This window comes from Natrix helvetica (assembly GCF_964273705.1).
Source record: "Natrix helvetica genome assembly, chromosome: 1".
NCBI classification, from domain to species: Eukaryota; Metazoa; Chordata; class Lepidosauria; order Squamata; family Natricidae; genus Natrix; species Natrix helvetica.
In genome coordinates, this window is record NC_138548.1 from 291,122,260 (window position 1) to 291,140,954 (window position 18,695).

An 18,695-nucleotide genomic window follows, 5' to 3' on the forward strand; every position below is an offset into this window, starting at 1 on the left:
TACTAAACTCTTGTGCCCATAACCAAAATTCCTTTAGAAGCAAAGTGTGTGATTTACTTCCCATGTCAGACAGTAGATGATAGAATTTCATATTTGAATACCCCTGAATGGGAATGAGTTCCTGGATATAGATATAGATATCCAAGGCAGATATTAAGGAAGGTTCTAGTGCCAATATGTTAGTTGTTCAGGGATTATACTATATGCAGTGGTACTTTTCCCATTATGAGAAAGGTTCTCCTCATTTACATGATATTAGTAACCCATGTTTAAGTCTTGCCTCCTGTTGTTTACATATTCTAACATATAATATTAATAATACATATCAATATTGTACAAGTGATTATTAATGAATGTATCGTGCATTTTAATATATAATAAAGCATGTACAATGGAATTGATATGTTAATACTAACAAGGATAGGTAATTGTAAAGTCAATTTGTAGAATTGCTGGTCTCCTATTCCCTCCCCCCCATCCCCAATTAGAACAGGCATAAATGGGATAATCTGAGTCTTCAACATTAAAAAAGTAAATCTTATATTTACAAATAGTTATTGCAGAAAAAGAACATTGCTGTAAATTTGGTCACTGGCAGCACAGTGGAATGGGAGCAGAAAACAGGACCTATTTCCATAATTACCATAAAATGTGACAAAATGATTGTTTGTTATTAACTCCTTCCTTTGTAAAATAGTAGAGCATAAAGTCAGGTGGTCTTCCCCTCTTCTAAATGGTTCTGCCTTCTCAAATTGGTCATTGGGACACAGTCTGATGGGACCTTGAGAGGGCAAATTATTCACTTTATAACTTTAATCTATCCCTCTTTTTAATGACCCAGAAAACAGGACCTACTGCCATAATTAGTATAAACCGTGACAGAATGATTGTTATTAAGTTGCCAAATAGTAACTCCTTCCTATGTATGACAGGAGAGCAGAAAACCAAGTAGTTTCTTAATTTTCCTAATCCTGCCTCTAAAGAGATTGATTGATTTTTTTCTTGAATTTATTATCCAAAATATTTGGCTTTCTTTAAGTATGAACAACAACCTTAACTAAAAAATCTAGTATGGTGGAAACACGTTCCAAAAGAAGATTCGTGGAAAGATAATGCTTTGCTTTGTTTATTGATAAATCCGCGAAAGACATTTAATAGAGCAACAGAGCAGAATCAGAGGGAAGAACAGCATTTTTGCGGGGATGTTAATGAGCAAGGCATGAAGATGGTGAGATATCCTTAATCAATAATCCTTAGTCTTCTGCATTTTAAGATTTCAACATCTTCCTAAGCGTCTCAGCCGAATTCTTCTTCCACTGCGACTGAAGGGAAACAGGGATAAAAATTGAATTAAAAACCCAGAGAGATACATCCACTATAGTGGCTCACCCAGCCAATAGTCTGTAATAGGCAGCAATATTACTTGGCATTTTCTAAAAGTGACAAGTTGCCTTTGCTCCCCCCACCCCACCCCTAAAATTAGTAAAATATTCTCCTTGGAACCACCATGCAACTTCTCTGTAGCAGAAAATGGTTTTTGAGTGAATACAGAAAAGAAGATAAGTTTGCACACTCCTTTTTTGAAGCCTAGAAATCCAGGACTTCCTATCCAAATGCTTTCTTCTCCATTTGCACAGAGTGAAACATGTACTTACACGTAAGCATTGCAGAAATGACACTTGTTGGTATAAGTCCTGCCATTAGAACCACAATGGTATCGAATATCCCGGGGACAGAGGTTTCTTGGGTACCCCCGACAATAACGCTATGGGAAAAAGCAAATGATTTATTTCATAAGACTACCCTGCCCTTCTTTTGAAGGGGGCAAGTCTGATGATTATTTGAATACCCTGGGCCAAATTGATTATCTATTTTTATCCCATAAACTTTTAATTCTTTTCTTCTACAAACTTCCTTCCTCCTCTAGGTGGTCCAGCTTGTTGTAATATAAACCATTATACAACAGCAATGCTGGAAAATGGATCTGGGATTTTTAGGAATTATAATTTATAGTTGTTAAATTTTTGTTTAGATCTCCATAGTTTGCAACACTTGTCTCACTATTATGGATATGTATGCACGCAAGATACACTGAAAGAAACAGCTGTCTAATAATAACGTAAAATATTGTTCAGTTTGTTATGTTTTAGGTTTTGCAGTGCAAATGTCTTTAATTGTGTGCTGTGCCCTGGAAGGGCTTAGGAAGGTAAGCAGCTTGGGAGAGGAAATGGATAAAAACAGAAGAACTGGCCCAATGGGGGATGATGAGAGGAAACGGAATGAAAAATCGTTCTGAATCTTATTGTATCTGAGGTTACATGTTGTCCACAAAGATTGTGGTGATGGGGAGAGACAGGCATAGGGTTATTATGTATCCACACTTCTGGGTCCTATCCAAGGACTTCATTTAGTAATTAAAATTTAATAACTAAAAGTACTCACCGCTAAATTTTGTGCAGCAATATCTAAAAAAAAAGCATGCCAAATGTGAACATTTGAAACAATTTCATATTATCTCTTATTTTTTATAATTTATTAGTGCATTTCAATTTGTATTGTCCCTTGCTCCCTCCCATTAAAATTATTGACCAGCTGAAATAAAAACAAAACATTAATAGAAAATCCAGTGAAAACCAACCCATACAAGTGATGTATATCAATAGGCAGTTCAATACTGTTGATTTCTACAGGAATTCTGCTTATGTTACACCTGAAAGAACCACTTTATTCCAACTATTTGGAATGCTGCATAAGACCTCTTAGAAACTATGAGTCACAACTGGAAAACCTCTGCTTAGAGGGCCCTCCAGTGAAATAGTCAATTCTGCACCAATAGCCTCCCATTTTTATTTGCTTCTTGCGCAGATCCCCTGATCAATAATTATTTCTCACTGAGCCATCCTTGGGGATATTTGTGAACTATTGTCTGCTTTTTCCTGGAGACAAGGATGTCCTCAAATCTCTCAGAAAAGGAAAAGTTAGAATAGAAAAGAGAACTTACCAGAGTACAAGAAGAAGAGCAGGAGAGTGAGCAGCAGAAAGCTTCCTGGCTTCATGATTCCTCACTGAACTTGATTGAAGTAGGACTCTCTGAAGCAGTTGATGCTGAACGTGAGGCCTCAAAGCTTTCCCCTGCCCTTCCAGGCTTTATATGCATACCTTGACTGTTTTGGTGATGAAATCTCCCTTCCGGATGCAATTGGATGTGGAATTGGCTGTTGTTGAAATCTGCGGTAAGCTGGTCAGTTTCTAAGCTTCCTTTTACACAATTAACCCAGGATTCAAGAAGCACCTCTCTCCTGATTAAAATATTTTTAAACTTCTGCATGAAAATGATGAAACTACAGTGCTCTGGTCCTTTAGATTCAAAGCGACAATCATCTGCCAAATAATACAGCAGAATTAGCAAACATTGATAAGAAAGAGAAAGGAGTCTGGATAGTGGATTTGGCAGCAGAATAGAAGAGAACGAACTGGAAAAGATAAAAATATAAAGTCTTGCAAATAGAAATAGAATGTCTGTGGCAAAATAAAGCAAAAGTGGCACCAATAATAAGAGGCCCCTTGGGTGCAATCCCAAAACTATTAGAGCATCACTTGAACACCATCAGCATTGACAGCATTGGTCAATTGCAAAAGTCAGCTATGCTCAGAACAGCTTACATCCTGTTATGATACCTTTAACGCATCAGACATCAGCATATGCTTTTCACAGGTCCTTAGGAAGGACTTCCTATGTGGACAAAAATGCCAAATCCAGTCTGAGCATCTGGATGACTCTATGCAGAACCATAGTAATAATAATAAAGCTTCCCAATAAATAGATCACAGCACTAGGCAATTAAACAGAACAAGCTTCAAGACACAGCCCTGAATTATCTACTTATTGCAACCCTGTCTGCAGCAATGTGCACCCTTCCTACATACAACATCTTATATACAGATTTGTGTGACGTCCAATCAGCTCTAAATCAATTGATAGTCTCTTCCAATGTTATTAGAGATTAACAGGCCAATCAATCAATCAATCAATCCTTCATTTCCCTCCATCCTTCTTCTTTACCATTTTCTTTACAATAAAAGTTAAGCACATATGTGCTAGTCGTTCCTGAATCTAGGGGGCGGTGCTCATTTCTGTTTCAAAGCCAAAGAGCCAGTGCTCTTCCTGGTCATGTGGCCAATTATGACTAAATACCAAAGGTGCACAGAGCACAGTTACCTTCCCACCAAAGTGGTTCCTACTTTTCTACTTACATTTTTTACATGCTTTCGAACTGCTAGGTTGGCAGAAGCTGGGACAAGTAACGGGAGCTCAATCAGTTACGCTCACTCCGTTACATTACGTTATGTTACGTTATTATTCTTTATAATAATTGGATGTAAATCAATAGAGTTGATTTCAGTAGATAGTGAATAGCATGAACCTGCATATTCCATCCAATTACCTTTCCCTTCCCCCCCCCACCAACCTGTAGAAAATGGAGAAAACATGTTTTGCTATCTAGACATATATCCAGCCTAAAAAGAACCTATGAAAGGAATCATACCTGAGGTAACTCCTATTTTCACTGATATATGCTCTTGCCAATAGGAAATCCCTACTTATAGCTCATCTGAATCAGGTTCCTTGCATTTTCAGCTCAAAGGTTCTGATCCTATCTCTGAGGACAAGAGTAAAAAAAGCCTAGTTTCTCCTCCTTATGACAACCATCCATCTATATTCTGTACAATGATGTCTCTGTGTTTCTCCTGACTATTTCAATTGCCAAATACCATCCTACACCTTAGAGGTCACATCCTATTTGTGGACCATATAAAATTCAGCATTCATTTTCATGTAGAAAGTGGAACAGTTTTAAACACCATTTTGAATAGGCACTGTTTTTTCATAGGAAACAATAGGATGCTTTACAAGTAAATAATAAATTGGATTTCTATAGGTGTTAGCCTGCCAATTTGATTTCCTACAAAATATTCAATCTATCCCCAAACAATAAGGAGTGAGATGCTAGAAGGTGATCTAGGCTGGATTCTTTCTTCATTGGTTCTCCTTCAGTACACTAGATGCAACTCTCAGAGCCTTTTCTTCACACTCTACTCCTTCACAGGCTGGAGCATTGAAGTGAGACACTCTTCACCATTCAGTGTGCTCTCTGTGGCTGGTTATATTTTTAATTCTGGTGTCCTTCAATGGTCTTTGTGATAAAAGAGAGTCCCCAACACCCTTGGAAGTTAAGAAAAGTCTTATTGCAGTCACGAGACAGTGTGGTTTAAGATACGGTGCAATTGCTTCTTCTTACACCACAAGATACACTATTAACAAACTGTGTTCAGTTTTCAAAGTGTTCAGTTAAACCACAACCTGTCCTAAGTAATCAGGACTGGATATATATATATATATAGATAGATAGATAGATAGATAGATAGATAGATAGATAGATAGATAGATAGATAGATATAGATATAGATATAGATATAGATATAGATATAGATAGATAGATAGATAGATAGATAGATAGATAGATAGATAGATAGATAGATAGATAGATAGATATGCTGGTTTTGTTGTATTCGGGTCTTTTCGGGGTTGGAACTCTGGAATGACCTCCTAAATTGCTCCTTTTGCCTCAGACGCTGCCTGCTTTCAGAAAAGAAGAAGCGCTGAACCCTTGCACTCATGATCAAGCTATGCCTCTAAAAGGAGAACATGTTCTTTGCCTCCCAGGTCAGAGGACAGATGGTAGAATTTCATATTTGAATGCTTCTGAATGGGAATGAATTCCTGTGTATACAGATATCCAATGCAGATGTTGAGGAAGATTCTAATGCCACTATGTTAATGATACACTAACAGCTTATGCTATATAATTATATCATAATTATATGGAATTATACTATATAATTCCTTTATACTGTATGGAGAAGTGCTCATGCCATTATGAGAAAAAAATATATCTTGATTTAGCTGATATCACTAACCAGCATTTAGTTCTTGACTCCTGTTATTCACATATACTAACATATTACCTATTATGTTGTATGATTATGATACAATTAAATGGAATGATACTATATAATTCCATTATACTATATGGAGAAACCATATAAAATCTATATGTGGTGTAATATCATATCTTTAAAAATAAATATTCTGTCAATGCCTAAAGCATTTCCATGACTACTATCACCTTGAGAAGGGGAGGGAAATTCCATGCATAATTTTGGCCAGAGTAAAAGTCTCATATTTCTGTACTGGGATGTGAATGTGCATGTCTAGAACCCTGCTTTAACGTCCCGTTAGAGAATGTGATTAATGACCTCAGCCAGAGGGGAGGGGGCACAGGGGTAAAGGTCAGATGCCATTAAATGTAATTTACTTTCAGCTACACAGAAGTCCGTGCTAAGATGTTCGTCCTAATAAACGAATGGTTTTACTTTGAATTTTGTCCTTGGGTTCGTAAATTAATTAGGGCAACTCTTGGAACCTTCACATATTCACAAGAATAAATGTAAACATTAATTTATAAATGTATTTGTTCAAGGAGAAGGACATGGCTAAATGTAGTAATGTTTCCTTCTCTAGCTGAACAGAATAACTCTTATATTTAGAAATACGTCTTGGGGAAAAAGAACATTGTAGTAAATTTGGTCATTAGGGCACAGTCTGATGGGATCTTGAGATGGTAAATGCCTGTTTTGGGTACTAGAGAATGGAGTAAAGTTATAAAGTGAATGACAAATTATTCATTTTCCTGCCATTTGCGAAAAGGGCTCCATTCTGAACCTTCAGCATATCCCAGGACCCTGCAAGACTTGCTGTAGGGTTGCATGTGCGAGTGGCGGCACTGCCATGAGGTTCATCACATCGGCACAGCCTCTTTGAGCAGGACCCTGCAAGGATTGCTGTGCCATTGCATGCACACGCGGAGGCACACTCACGGGTTTGGACACACCAGCCGAACCAGTAGTGGAATTCAGGCCTGGGTCGCAGAACCGGCAGTGACCCAGGCCTGCCTTCCCCCTCAACTGGTTCCCTCGCCACTGCTGGGCCCTTGCCATTTTGGATTTTAGTGACTGTGTGTGCAGTTCAGTGTAAAGCGTTCTGTGCCTGTGCGAAGAACAATTTGCACTGAACAGTGCACATGTGTGAGCAAGGCGAGTGCACACATTGTGTGCGGGTTGTGAACCGGTAGTAAAACTGGTAGCAAGGCACCCCTGCCAGTGAGGCCCAGCATTTGGGCTCCAGTGTATTCTTCTTCTCTGTTGCGTCCATGGCACATCCAGCTCAACGAGTCTGGTCTGCTGCACTTCAAAAAAAGTAAGACGTCCTCAAAAATTAGCCCAAGTGCTTATTTTCAAGTCTAGGAGAAAATAAGACTCAGTCTTATTTTCTGAGAAACACAGAATAGTAAGTCCATCCTATGTAAGACAGGAGAGGACAGGACCAAGTGGTCCTCTTCCCTTCTGGGTAGTCCTTCCTTCCCCAATTTAGCCATCCCTCATAGGTGATCATTTACTCCTCTAATAGGGAAGCTATTAAGGGGGAGGGGCGATGGTACCTCATGTTGGACCCCAATCTGCAATAAGAGCCAAAGAAATAATTGTTACCATTCACATGAGATCTGTGAAGGTATTTACGTTTTCTAATCCTGCCTCGATTGAGAGTCATTAGTTTTTGAATGTATTATCCCAAATACCTGGCTTTCTTCAAGTATGAACAGCAACCTTAACTATAAAATCTAGTATGGTGGAAACAGGTATCAAAAGAAGATTTATGGAGAGATAATGCTCTTCTTTGTTTATTGATAAATCTGCGAAAGACATTTAATAGAGCAACAGAGCAGAATCAGAGGGAAGGACAGCGTTTTTGTGGGGATGTTAATGAGCAAGACATGAAGATGGTGAGATATCCTTAATCAATAATCCTTAGTCTTCTGCATTTTAAGATTTAAACATGGTCCCAAGTGTTTCAGCTGAAGACTTCTTCCACTGCGACTGAAGGGAAACAGGGTTAAAAATTAAATTTAAAAACCAGAGAAATACATCCACTATAGTAGCTCACCCAACCAAGCAATATTACCTGGCATATTCTGAAAGTGACAAGTTGACTATGCTTCCATTTCCCCCTAAAACCAGTAACATATTCTCGTTGGAACCACCATGCAACTTAACTGTGGCAGAAATTGGTTTTTGAGTGAATATTTGAAAGGAAGATAAGTTTGCACACTCCTTTTTTGAAGCCTAGAAATCCAGGGCTTCCTATCCAAAAGCTTTCTTTTCCAGTTGCACAGAGTGAAACATGTACTTACACGTAAGCATTGCAGAAATCACACTTGTTGCCATAAGTCCTGTCATCAGAGCCACAATGGGGTTGAAAATATAGGTAGCAGATGTCGTTTGGGTACCTTTCACAATAACGCTATGGAAAAAAGCAAATGATTGACTTCATTGGACTACCCCACCCTTATTTTTAAAGGAGCAGGTCTGATGATAATTTGAATAACGTGGGACAACCTATTATGTGTTTTTATTCTTCCAGCTTTTAATTCTTTCTTCTGAAAAGTTTACCCCTGTTCCAGGTGGTGCTCCTTGTCCTATCGTACATCAGCAATCAGAAAAATGGATCTGGGTTTTTGATGACTTATATTTTATAGTCATTGTATTGGTGTTTAGATCTGCATGGTTTGCAACATCTGCCTCATAATTAAGGGTACATATGCATGTCAAATTGTCTGAAATAAACAGGTCCATAACAGTAACATAAAACATCGTTTAGTTTGTTATGTTTAAGTTTTTGCAGTGCATATGTTTTAATTGTGTGCTGTGCCTCTGAAGGGCTTAGGAGGGTAAGCAGCTTGGGAAAAGGAATGGATTAAAACAGAACTGGCCCGATGGGGGAAGATGTGAGGAAATTTCCTGGGGAAAAAAAGTCTTATTATATCTGAGGTTACATGTTGTCCACAAAGGTTTAGGCGATGGCATTATTATGCATCTACATTTCTGGGTCGTATCCAAGGACTTCATTTAATAACTAAAATTTAATAACTAAAAGTACTCACCACTAAATCAAGGCTTTGTGCAGCAATATCTGGAAAAAGCATGCCAAATGTGAAGAAATAATTCCATATTTTCTCCTATTTTTATAATTTACTAGTACATTTCAATTTGCACTGTCCCTCCCTCCCACCCATTAAAATCCTTGGTCAGCTGAAATAAAGAGAAAACATTAACCCAAATTCCAGTGAATACCAACTGTTAGAGGGTATGGGGATATCAATAGGCAGTTCTACTGTTGATTTCTACAGGAATTCTGCTTATGTTCCACCTGAAAACAGTTTATTCCAACTATTTGGAATGCTGCATAAGACCTCTTGGAAACTATGAGTCACAACTGGAAAACCTCTGCTTAGAGGAGCCTCCAGTGAAATAGTGAATTCTGCACCAATAGCCTCCCATTCTTGTTTGCTTCTTGTGCAGATCCCCTGATCAATAATTATTTCTCACTGAGCCATCCTTGAGGATATTGGTGAACTATTGTCTGCTTTTTCCTGGAGACAAGGATGTCCTCAAATCTCTCAGAAAAGGAAAAGTTAGAATAGAAAAGAGAACTTACCAGAGTACAAGAAGAAGAGCAGCAGAGTAAGCAGCAGAAAGCTTCCTGGCTTCATGATTCCTCACTCAATCTGGACTCTTTGCAGCAGTAGATCCTGAAGGTGAGGCCTCTAAGCTTTCCCCTGCCCTTCCAAGCTATATATACGTACCCTAACTACTTTGGTGATTGAAGGAATAGAGGTAAGGCTACGTAAAGACATGCGCAGTAAAATGCCATGATCTCAGAAGCACCTCGGATACCTATGAGCTCACCTAATTAGCAGAACCAGATGTGGGAAGAGAGGAAAGGTTACGTACAGACATGCACGTTAGATGGCCATGATCTCAGTGACCAATGACCTCAACTGTTTATGAGAACCAGGTAGTACCAGGGAGATATGTGAAGCCTCTACTCTGGCTGGGATAGACTTAAAGATTGATAAAAGTAATAAGAGGGAATGTACCAATAAGATGCTGTTGCTACCCCTGCTTTGCTTTGCTTGTTAAAACTGTATAAAAGCCAAATAAACTCTGCGTAAGGCAGGCAGACATTTTGGACACCACTGCTTGATGGATTTCTGAAAACCTACATCTGGTGCCGAAACCGGGGAACAAAGACACCCTTCGGGGGAGCAACAGCCAACATACTTACCTCCCGTCTGGAACAGAACCCACGGCATGCCAATCGTCCTACGGGACCCCTCAGAGGTAGGCATGGGTTGCAATCTGTCTCACCAGCCGCAAATTGTACAAGAATTTAGATTCTTGATACAGGAGTCAGGAGTTGCAACACCTGAGACATTCATAAGGAAGCTGGCTGGAGAGATATGGAAACAATATCCTTGGAAGGTAGGACATCCGCGGTCTCAGTGCCGTCAAACAGTAGAAAACTTTGGCTCTAAAGTTTTGGCAGGACATCAATTGACCACTGAGCCTTCACCTGATTATGATCAAATAAAAATTCGTCCCACAAAATCATGTTTAATTGGACTTTCAGCTCCTCACAGAGAGGTTAATTCTTCTGCTTCTCCACGGTCAGAGGAACAATTAGGAAAAGAGGAGGGGAAGAAAGAAGATATGTTTTCTGTCTGTCCACCTAAATTGATTCCACAAGATCATGAAGTAATTGGCTTAAAGGATTGCTTTTCTTCTATCCTTCTTTTCCCCGCTTTGCAGGAAAAGTTTGACTGTACTGCTGGTCAGGAAAAGTCCGTTTTCTCTGTGCCTGCTGTTCCTTCCTTCCACCTTCCCCTCTTCAGGAAGAGTCTGTGCTAGTTTATGGCAAGCCTCAGCCCTTCTCTAATATCAGGCAAAAGGCTACTGAACTGTATCCTGATTTTGTTAACAGATTGCAGGATGCTTTAAAACAACAAATAGATAATTTTGAGGCTCAGATGGAGTTGTTGATGTTTTTAGCAAAAGAAAATGCTAATTTGAAATGTCAAAATCCAGGGAGGGTTATGTCTGCAACCTCCCACAGCCCTTTCCATCAAGGGTCGAAGCTAAAAGCAAAATGTCCAAAGTTATTTCGTTGGTTGATTTATACATTTACTTAGTCCTTTTTTGATTCAGATTTATGTTGCAGAATTGAATCCTTTTCGTAAGCGTTATCCATTGGCTTTGGTAAATCATTATATGGATGATATTTTAACTAGAGCTCCAAAGATACAACCTAATTGGCTTTCAGAAATAAAAAAATGATTTAAGTGTTTATGAATTGCAGATTGCTCCAGAAAAAGTATAACTTCAGGAAATGTTACAATCTTTTTTGCTCCAGTTTTTCTTTGTTTAAATGTACACAAGAGTATTTTGCTAATTAATTTATGGCAGTTGTTGGGGACCTTTACTTGGGTTCGTCTGCAATTTTTTCTGCCAGTATATATATACTTAAAGTTCTTTATTTGATTTATTGACCAAAGGAAAACAGTCTGGTGATTTCATTGCAATGTTTTTTCTTTTTCGCAGCCCTTGCCACAGTTGAAAAGATTAATGAGATTTTGAGCATGCTGTTTGTGAATCGTATAAATTGTTAGTTAACTCTTTTGATGTTTTTTAAACTGCCTACAAGATCCTGTCAGCTGGCCAGCACGCACGCTGGCCAGCTGAGTTCACCCTTTTTTAAAGCCATTTTTCGCCCTCCCCAGGCTCCAGAGGCTTTATAGGAGCCTGGGGAGGGCGAAAAGAGCCTCCCCCCCAGATGCCCTCCGGAGGCGTCAGGGAAGCCTCCAGATGGTCCCTGAAGACTTCGGAGCGCTTAAAACAACCGGAAGTGACTTCCGGTTTGCTCGGAGGATCGTTTTGAGCGCTCCGAAGGCTTCAGGCACCATCCGGAGGCTTCCCTGACGCCTCCGGAAGTTGTCCGGGGGGGCGGGGGAGGCTGTTTTCACCCTCCTCAGACTCCTATAATGCCTCTGAAGCCTGGGAAGGGCGGAAAATGCATGTAAAAATGGGGAGGTTGCGCCTGTAGTGCGTGCATGCACATTGGGGGTCATGCATTGCATTATGGGTGCGGCACACACGCACATGACCCCCCTGCGCTCCCCCCACTTATGGCACGCGAGCCAAAAAAGGTTCGCCACCGCTGCCTTAGGATCTTTATTGATTTATTGACCAAAGGAAAACAGTCTGGTGATTTCATTGCAATGTTTTTTCTTTTTTGCAGCCTTTGCCAAAGTTGAAAAGATTAATGAGATTTTGAGCATGCTGTTTGTGAATCGTATAAATTGTTAGTTAACTCTTTTGATGTTTTTTAAACTGCCTACAAGAACATCATCTGTATTAGAAGACAAAAAGATCCCTTTTGAAATGTTTTTTCTAGGCCGCTGCTGCATCGATGGCCTTGGGACGTAGAAATTGGACTGATTTAATTAATATTATTTTTCCTATTCCAAAATCTGATTTTCAATTTTATTTTCAGAATAACTTATCTCTTCAGTGTGCTTTAACTGACTACGTGGGCTGTATTTCATATCATTTGCCCAAAGATCTTCGGCTTCCGTGTTTAATGACTTCTTTTCCTATTCGTCTATTGCTTTTGTTTCTCTGCTTTCGCAAGACGGTTTTTTTCAGATGGAGAGTGAACGAGAGGAGTGATTGCTTACAAGGACTCTCATGAAAGTTTCCTACCCTGCAATACAGTTGTTCCTGCAACACTTAAAATTGTTTGCTGCTATTTTACCTTTTCACATCTTTTCTCAACAAGCTTTTAAACTAAATTTCTGACCTTCATTATGTGTGTCAACTTATTTTTGATTTTCCAGGTGTTTACATCATACTCAGGATTGATTCTAATGTTATGGCTTTGTTTTTTAACTTTGCAGCAACTATTGTAAGACTGAAAGCATTTATATTTTGTTTCTCACATACACAGTCATTTGTTTTTTCCAGGACCTTTTTCTTAAATCAACAGGTATGCAACTCAGATGCAGCTGTTCATGTTTACCTTTTTTTTCAGGTTCATTTTGGATTATTATTTTTTTCATCAGAATGTCAGAGGGCTGGCACAAACTTGCCATATTCCACTCGACCAGGCCAAGCAGATTGTTTTATCTTGTCCCCAGTGTTCTGGGGCATCTCCCTCTGAGGACACAGAAGTTAATCCCCATGGTTCGGCCTCTAATCAACTATGGCAAATGGATGTCACCTATGGTCCTTTTCTGCCTCCTTGGAAGTATATTCATGTTTTTATTGTTACCTATTCAGGAGTGTTTTGGCCACACCTTAACGAAGGGAAACAGTTAATCATGTTATTTTTCATCCTTTTTCAGCCATTACTGCCTTGGGCAAACCTTTCTTTTTAAAGACTGAAAATGGCCTGGCCTATTTTTCATTGGCCTTTTTGCAATTTTGTACAACTTGGAACATTGTTTTAATTTTGGGGCTTTTTTACAATTCCACAAGACAAGCCATTGTGGAATGGGCTAATTGCTCCTTTAAGGACAGTCTTCTCAAACAAATAAAAAAGGAGGGATCTCGGGTACCCAACAATTTGGCATACCCCAATTTGGCTAATTTGGCGTGGGTAACATAACAGGTTAAAAAAGTTTGTTTGCCTCCCCCTCTAGGGGGATGAGGATATGCTGTGCTTGCTTCTACAGGTTCTTGTATATTCCAGTACATTGTGTTCGTCTTGCTAAGGATATCGTTGTACCAGTTCCCAAATCCAGTTCTAGAGATGACCAAGGTGGCTTTACAGATGGCACAGCGGCCAATACGATCTTGTCAGACCAGCTGTCCAGTGATGTGAAAAACCCTGACCACAAAAGTGCAAGCAGTGTTGCAACAATGACAGGTGGAACAAATGCTCGAGAACTTATGCGCTGCCATTTTTGCCAATTCCTTCATCATCATTTGTTTATGTTTACTTGTTAATTGCTTCTCTTTATTGATAGCTGATGTCTTCTCACCCAAAAACTCATTTGAACAGAGACTGAAGAAAAATCTATGGGTGAAGCTAACATCACACACACTGGATGTCTCTTGCTTACCTGAATCATATGACATAGAACATTTGCTTTCTACATGTTTGGATCCTGTTTGTATCCTGTCTGCAGTAATTCAACACTTCACTGGTTTGATGAAAACGTTAACTATAAGACTATATCTAGTTAGGGATTGATTGCTTATGATCCTCCCCCTGATGCAATTGCTTTGTATACACTGAGAGTAGTTCCTGAGAATACAACGTGTGCAAAAGAAGTTAACTGTACATCTTCAAATAAAAAGCCTCACTGTCTTCATATTAGTTCACCTGTTTTAAATTGTACAGCTTTTGAGGAAATTTCCTTTCACTTTGCTTATGTTTGGCTCCCGCAAGGATAGTTTTTACGTATGGTCAAGAAACTTTAAATTACATTCCTGCTATATTAGTGAAGCACAATGTTGCCTTAGCTAGTTAATTCTTGTTTTGCTTTTCAAACAACAGTTTCATTCCAGATGTTTTCGACGTGACTCTGAGATAGCTTTGCTTAATAAAGCAGAATATGCAGCATTCGCTATATTTATAGTGGGTGTGCCAGCACTTGTTGCTTGCGCTCATTTTAATATTAATGTGGTTGTATGTAATTTGGTAAAAATAATTAATGCTTCTTTTTTAGCTATTTTAGTAATTAATATGTTGCTTTAATCTTTTAGATGAATTATAAACTATCCAGCATCAGCTCAATATTTTACATAATTTGGCCTCTGATTTGAAAATTGATACCTTAGGACAGTGATGGCAAACCTATTGCACGTGTGCTACAGGTGGCACGCGGAGCCATTTGTCAGGGCACGCGAGGCGCTGCCCTGTCAGCTGGCCAGCACGCATGCGCACGCTGGCCAGCTGAGTTCACCCTTTTTAAAAGCCATTTTTCGCCCTCCCCAGGCTCCAGAGGCTTTATAGGAAACAGCCTCCCCCGCCCCCCTCCAGATGCCCTACGGAGGCGTCAGGGAAGCCTCCGGACGGTCCCTGAAGCCTTCGGAGCACTTAAAATGACCCTCCGAGCAAACAGGAAGTAACTTCCGGTTTGCTCGGAGGATCGTTTTGAGCACTCTGAAGGCTTCAGGGACCGTCCGGAGGCTGCCCTGACACCTCCGGTGGGTGTCCGGGGGGCGGGGAGGCTGTTTTCACCCTCCTCAGGCTCCTATAATGCCTCTGGAGCCTGGGAAGGGCGAAAAAAGCATGTAAAAATGGGGGGGGGGGTTCGCGCCTGTAGTGCGTGCATGCGCAATGGAGGTCACACATTGCATTATGGGCGCGACACACCCGCACATGACCCCCCTGTGCTCCCCCCACTTATGGCACACGAGCCAAAAAAGGTTCGCCATCGCTGCCTTAGGATCTTGGTAGGAAGGTTTTTAGGCTTGGTTGCCCACAGGTTTATTGGGAAAGTTATTTAGTCATCATTTGTGCTATTTTAATTGGCGGTTGCTGTTTTGCTCAGTGACTTCCCTCCCTCGGCAATATGTGTATTACAGCTTTTTGCCCAAACCCCTCTCCTGCATTGACTCAGGGTCAAGTATATATGCCCTGTATAAACAATTGCAAGGATGCTCCTTTTTTTATTATGATTCTTTTACTAGCCCCTCTTACGATGCCTTGTCTAACAAAACAAAAAAGAGTGAGATGAAGGAATAGAGGTAAGGCTACGTAAAGACATGCGCAGTAAAATGCCATGATCTCAGAAGCACCTCGGATACCTATGAGCTCACCTAATTAGCAGAACCAGATGTGGGAAGAAAGGTTACGTATAGACATGCACATTAGGTGGTGAAGATGTCAGTGACCAATGACCTCAACTGTTTATGAGAACCAGGTAGTACCAGGGAGATATGTGAAGCCTCTACTCTGGCTGGGATGGACTTAAAGATTGAAAAGAGTAATAAGAGGGAATGTACAATAAGATGCTGTTGCTACCCCTGCTTTGCTTTGCTTGTTAAAACTGTATAAAAGCCAAATAAACTCTGCGTAAGGCAGACAGACATTTTGGACACCACTGCTTGATGGATTTCTGAAAACCTTATAGGTGATGAAACCTATCTCTTCTGGATGCAATTGGGTGTGGAATTGGCTGATGCTGAAGTGGGTGGCAAGCTTGGCAGTTGGTAAACTTCCTTTTTACACAATTAACCCAGGATTCAAGAAGCATCTATCTAAAATATTTAGATAGATAGATAGATAGATAGATAGATAGATAGATAGATAGACAGACAGACAGACAGACAGACAGACAGACAGACAGACGATAGGTAGGTATGTAGGTAGATGATAGATAGATAGATAGATAGATAGATAGATAGATAGATAGATAGATGATAGCTGGATAGCTGGATAAATGGATAGATGACAGATAGATAGAACAACTTTATTGTCATTTTCAATGTTACATTCAGCTTTCAAAGGGTCATCGTCTCCAATACACACCACATAAACATAACAAAATAAATAAAGAACTACAACATTATGCATATGCCCATATATATTGCATGACACAAAGAAACAACACAGTCTAGTTCAGATGTATATATGTATATGGAGCAGTGGTGGGTTCCTAACTGGTTTACTACTGGTTCGCTGAGTGTGTGTGTGCAATTGAATAAAAAGTATGGAAAAAAGGAATGGAAAAAAGCAAAAAAGCTGAGGAGTGGCAATTCAATCTGCTGCCCCAGGTCATCTGGGCTTTGGAAGCTGGAATAAAGGTAAGTATAACTCAGGTGTGGGCGGGCCCACTTTTTAAAAAAACAGAGAATCAATTCGCTCTCTGTTTGAAGGCAGCACTACCGGTTCGGGAGAACTGGTAGGAACCCACCTCTGATATGGAGAGAAAAATGAATCTTGCGAATTTACCAGATGGATGGCATAGGGAACAACACTGTTATAGAATCTGGTAGTCCTGCTAGAAATACTTCAAAACCTCCTCCTGGAGGAGAGCAACAGAAACAGACCATAAAGTGGATGTGTGGTGTCTTTAACAATGCTATTAAATCTTCAGAGGGGGTATTGACTGAGGCGACACAGCAGTTTAAACCAACCATTTATTTCCAACTGAAAACAACTTCAGAACCAAGGAAAAATGACAGTTCCCCACTTGACAGCTATTTATATGCATGCTGTTAAGTAGGGCAGCCAATCAATGGCCGCCTAATGTCCCACCCTGGCCAGCGCCACTCCCATTTGGCTGGAGTGTACGTGGCCACGTCCTCAGGGCATAACGTATGCTTTGAGCTCTAAGCACATAGCGCTTATAAGCAGTATTCTAAGTAACAGGAAGTGAGCTTCCTATAATCTTCTCGGCTGTCCTTACCACGCTCTGTGTGGACATTCTATTTGATGCCACCAAATCAAACAGTGATGCCGTTTGTTAAAACGCTCGCAACTGTGCCTCTTTAAAAAGTGGGCAGGACAGGAGGGGAAGCATATCCCATTCCAACCTACCCATTCCTAGGCAAGCATTTTGAGGAGTCATCCTATGAGTTGAATGAACTCAATTACAATAGATGTGTATGTTATCCAATGATCAGTTCTAATTCAATTGATGGTTTTTCCTATGTTATTATAGGTTAACAGGATTATATAAAAGGCATCAATTATCCAACAATCAATCAATCTTTCATTTTCCTCAGTCTGCAAAAGATTGCTGGCAGGCATTGCACAGTGTGTATGTGAGAGAGACTGCCGGCAATGAAGTGTTACTGACTAGGAAACTGTACAAGGCACAGCTGAAGCTGGGAGAGTATATGGCCACACATTTGCAGAATATGAGAAGGATATTCCTTGAGTTGGAAGAAAGGGAAATGGCATTTACTGAAGCACACAAGGTGTATGTAGTCCTTAGTTCCTTGGACAGTTCATGGGATATTCTTGTGACTAGTCTATTGGCATATTTAACTGTTTGGTTGTTGGAGGAGGAGCAGAAATGGCTGGAGAGAAGACCAGGAAAGGGAGGAGAGAGCATTCAGCACAGACCAGCATCTGCAACAGTCCAGGATCCGGCAGAGCAACTGAGAGAGTTAACCTTGTAAAGAGATGCTACATATGTGTGTCTACTGAGCATCTCCAGAAACACTGTCCTGAGAGGAGGAACAGAAGAGCAGTGAGACAAGGGAGCAGATCTAAGCAGCAAATGTGGAGCAGTTCTCCAGCGTCATTTTCCCTGGCAGCATCAACAACTGAACACACCAGGAATATGTGGTTGTTGGACAGTGGGGCAAGCCAGCATATTGTTAACATTCCACATGTGTTTTCTGGTTTGAAACCAGGAAGGTAGACATAGGTTAGTCTGACTGATGGTCAGAGAGATGCTGTAAAAGGGGAAGGTAATGTGTATGTACCAGAAATAGATGCTACATTGTACAATGTGTTATATGTACCTGGTTTAGGGCACAATTTGTTGAGTATATCCATGTTAGACAGACAGGGTTATAAAATAGTATTTGCTGGGGGATTATATATCATTAAGAAAAATGGACAGGTATCTGCACAAGGGGTTGAACAGGATGGTCTGTATGTTCTGGGAATGCAAGAAGTAATTGTGCATGTGTACTTAAGAATGCTCCTACACATGACAATTGTATACACTTGTTACGTAGAAGATTGGGGCATGCAAGCTTTAAAGTATTGAAAA

The 18,695-nt window shown here is 40.1% G+C and overlaps 1 protein-coding gene across 1 annotated transcript; it reads right to left on the reverse strand.

Moving 5' to 3' along the window:
* Positions 1 to 1,190: 1,190 nt before the first annotated feature.
* Positions 1,191 to 9,668, reverse strand: LOC309385116 (ovomucoid-like; the record flags this gene model as incomplete). Its single annotated transcript, XM_081939216.1, has 4 exons — positions 1,191 to 1,322; positions 1,656 to 1,765; positions 9,060 to 9,088; positions 9,614 to 9,668. 4 exons carry the CDS (start codon positions 9,666 to 9,668, stop codon positions 1,277 to 1,279), a joined length of 240 nt encoding a protein of 79 aa, XP_081795342.1. The 3' UTR covers positions 1,191 to 1,276.
* Positions 9,669 to 18,695: the final 9,027 nt, after the last annotated feature.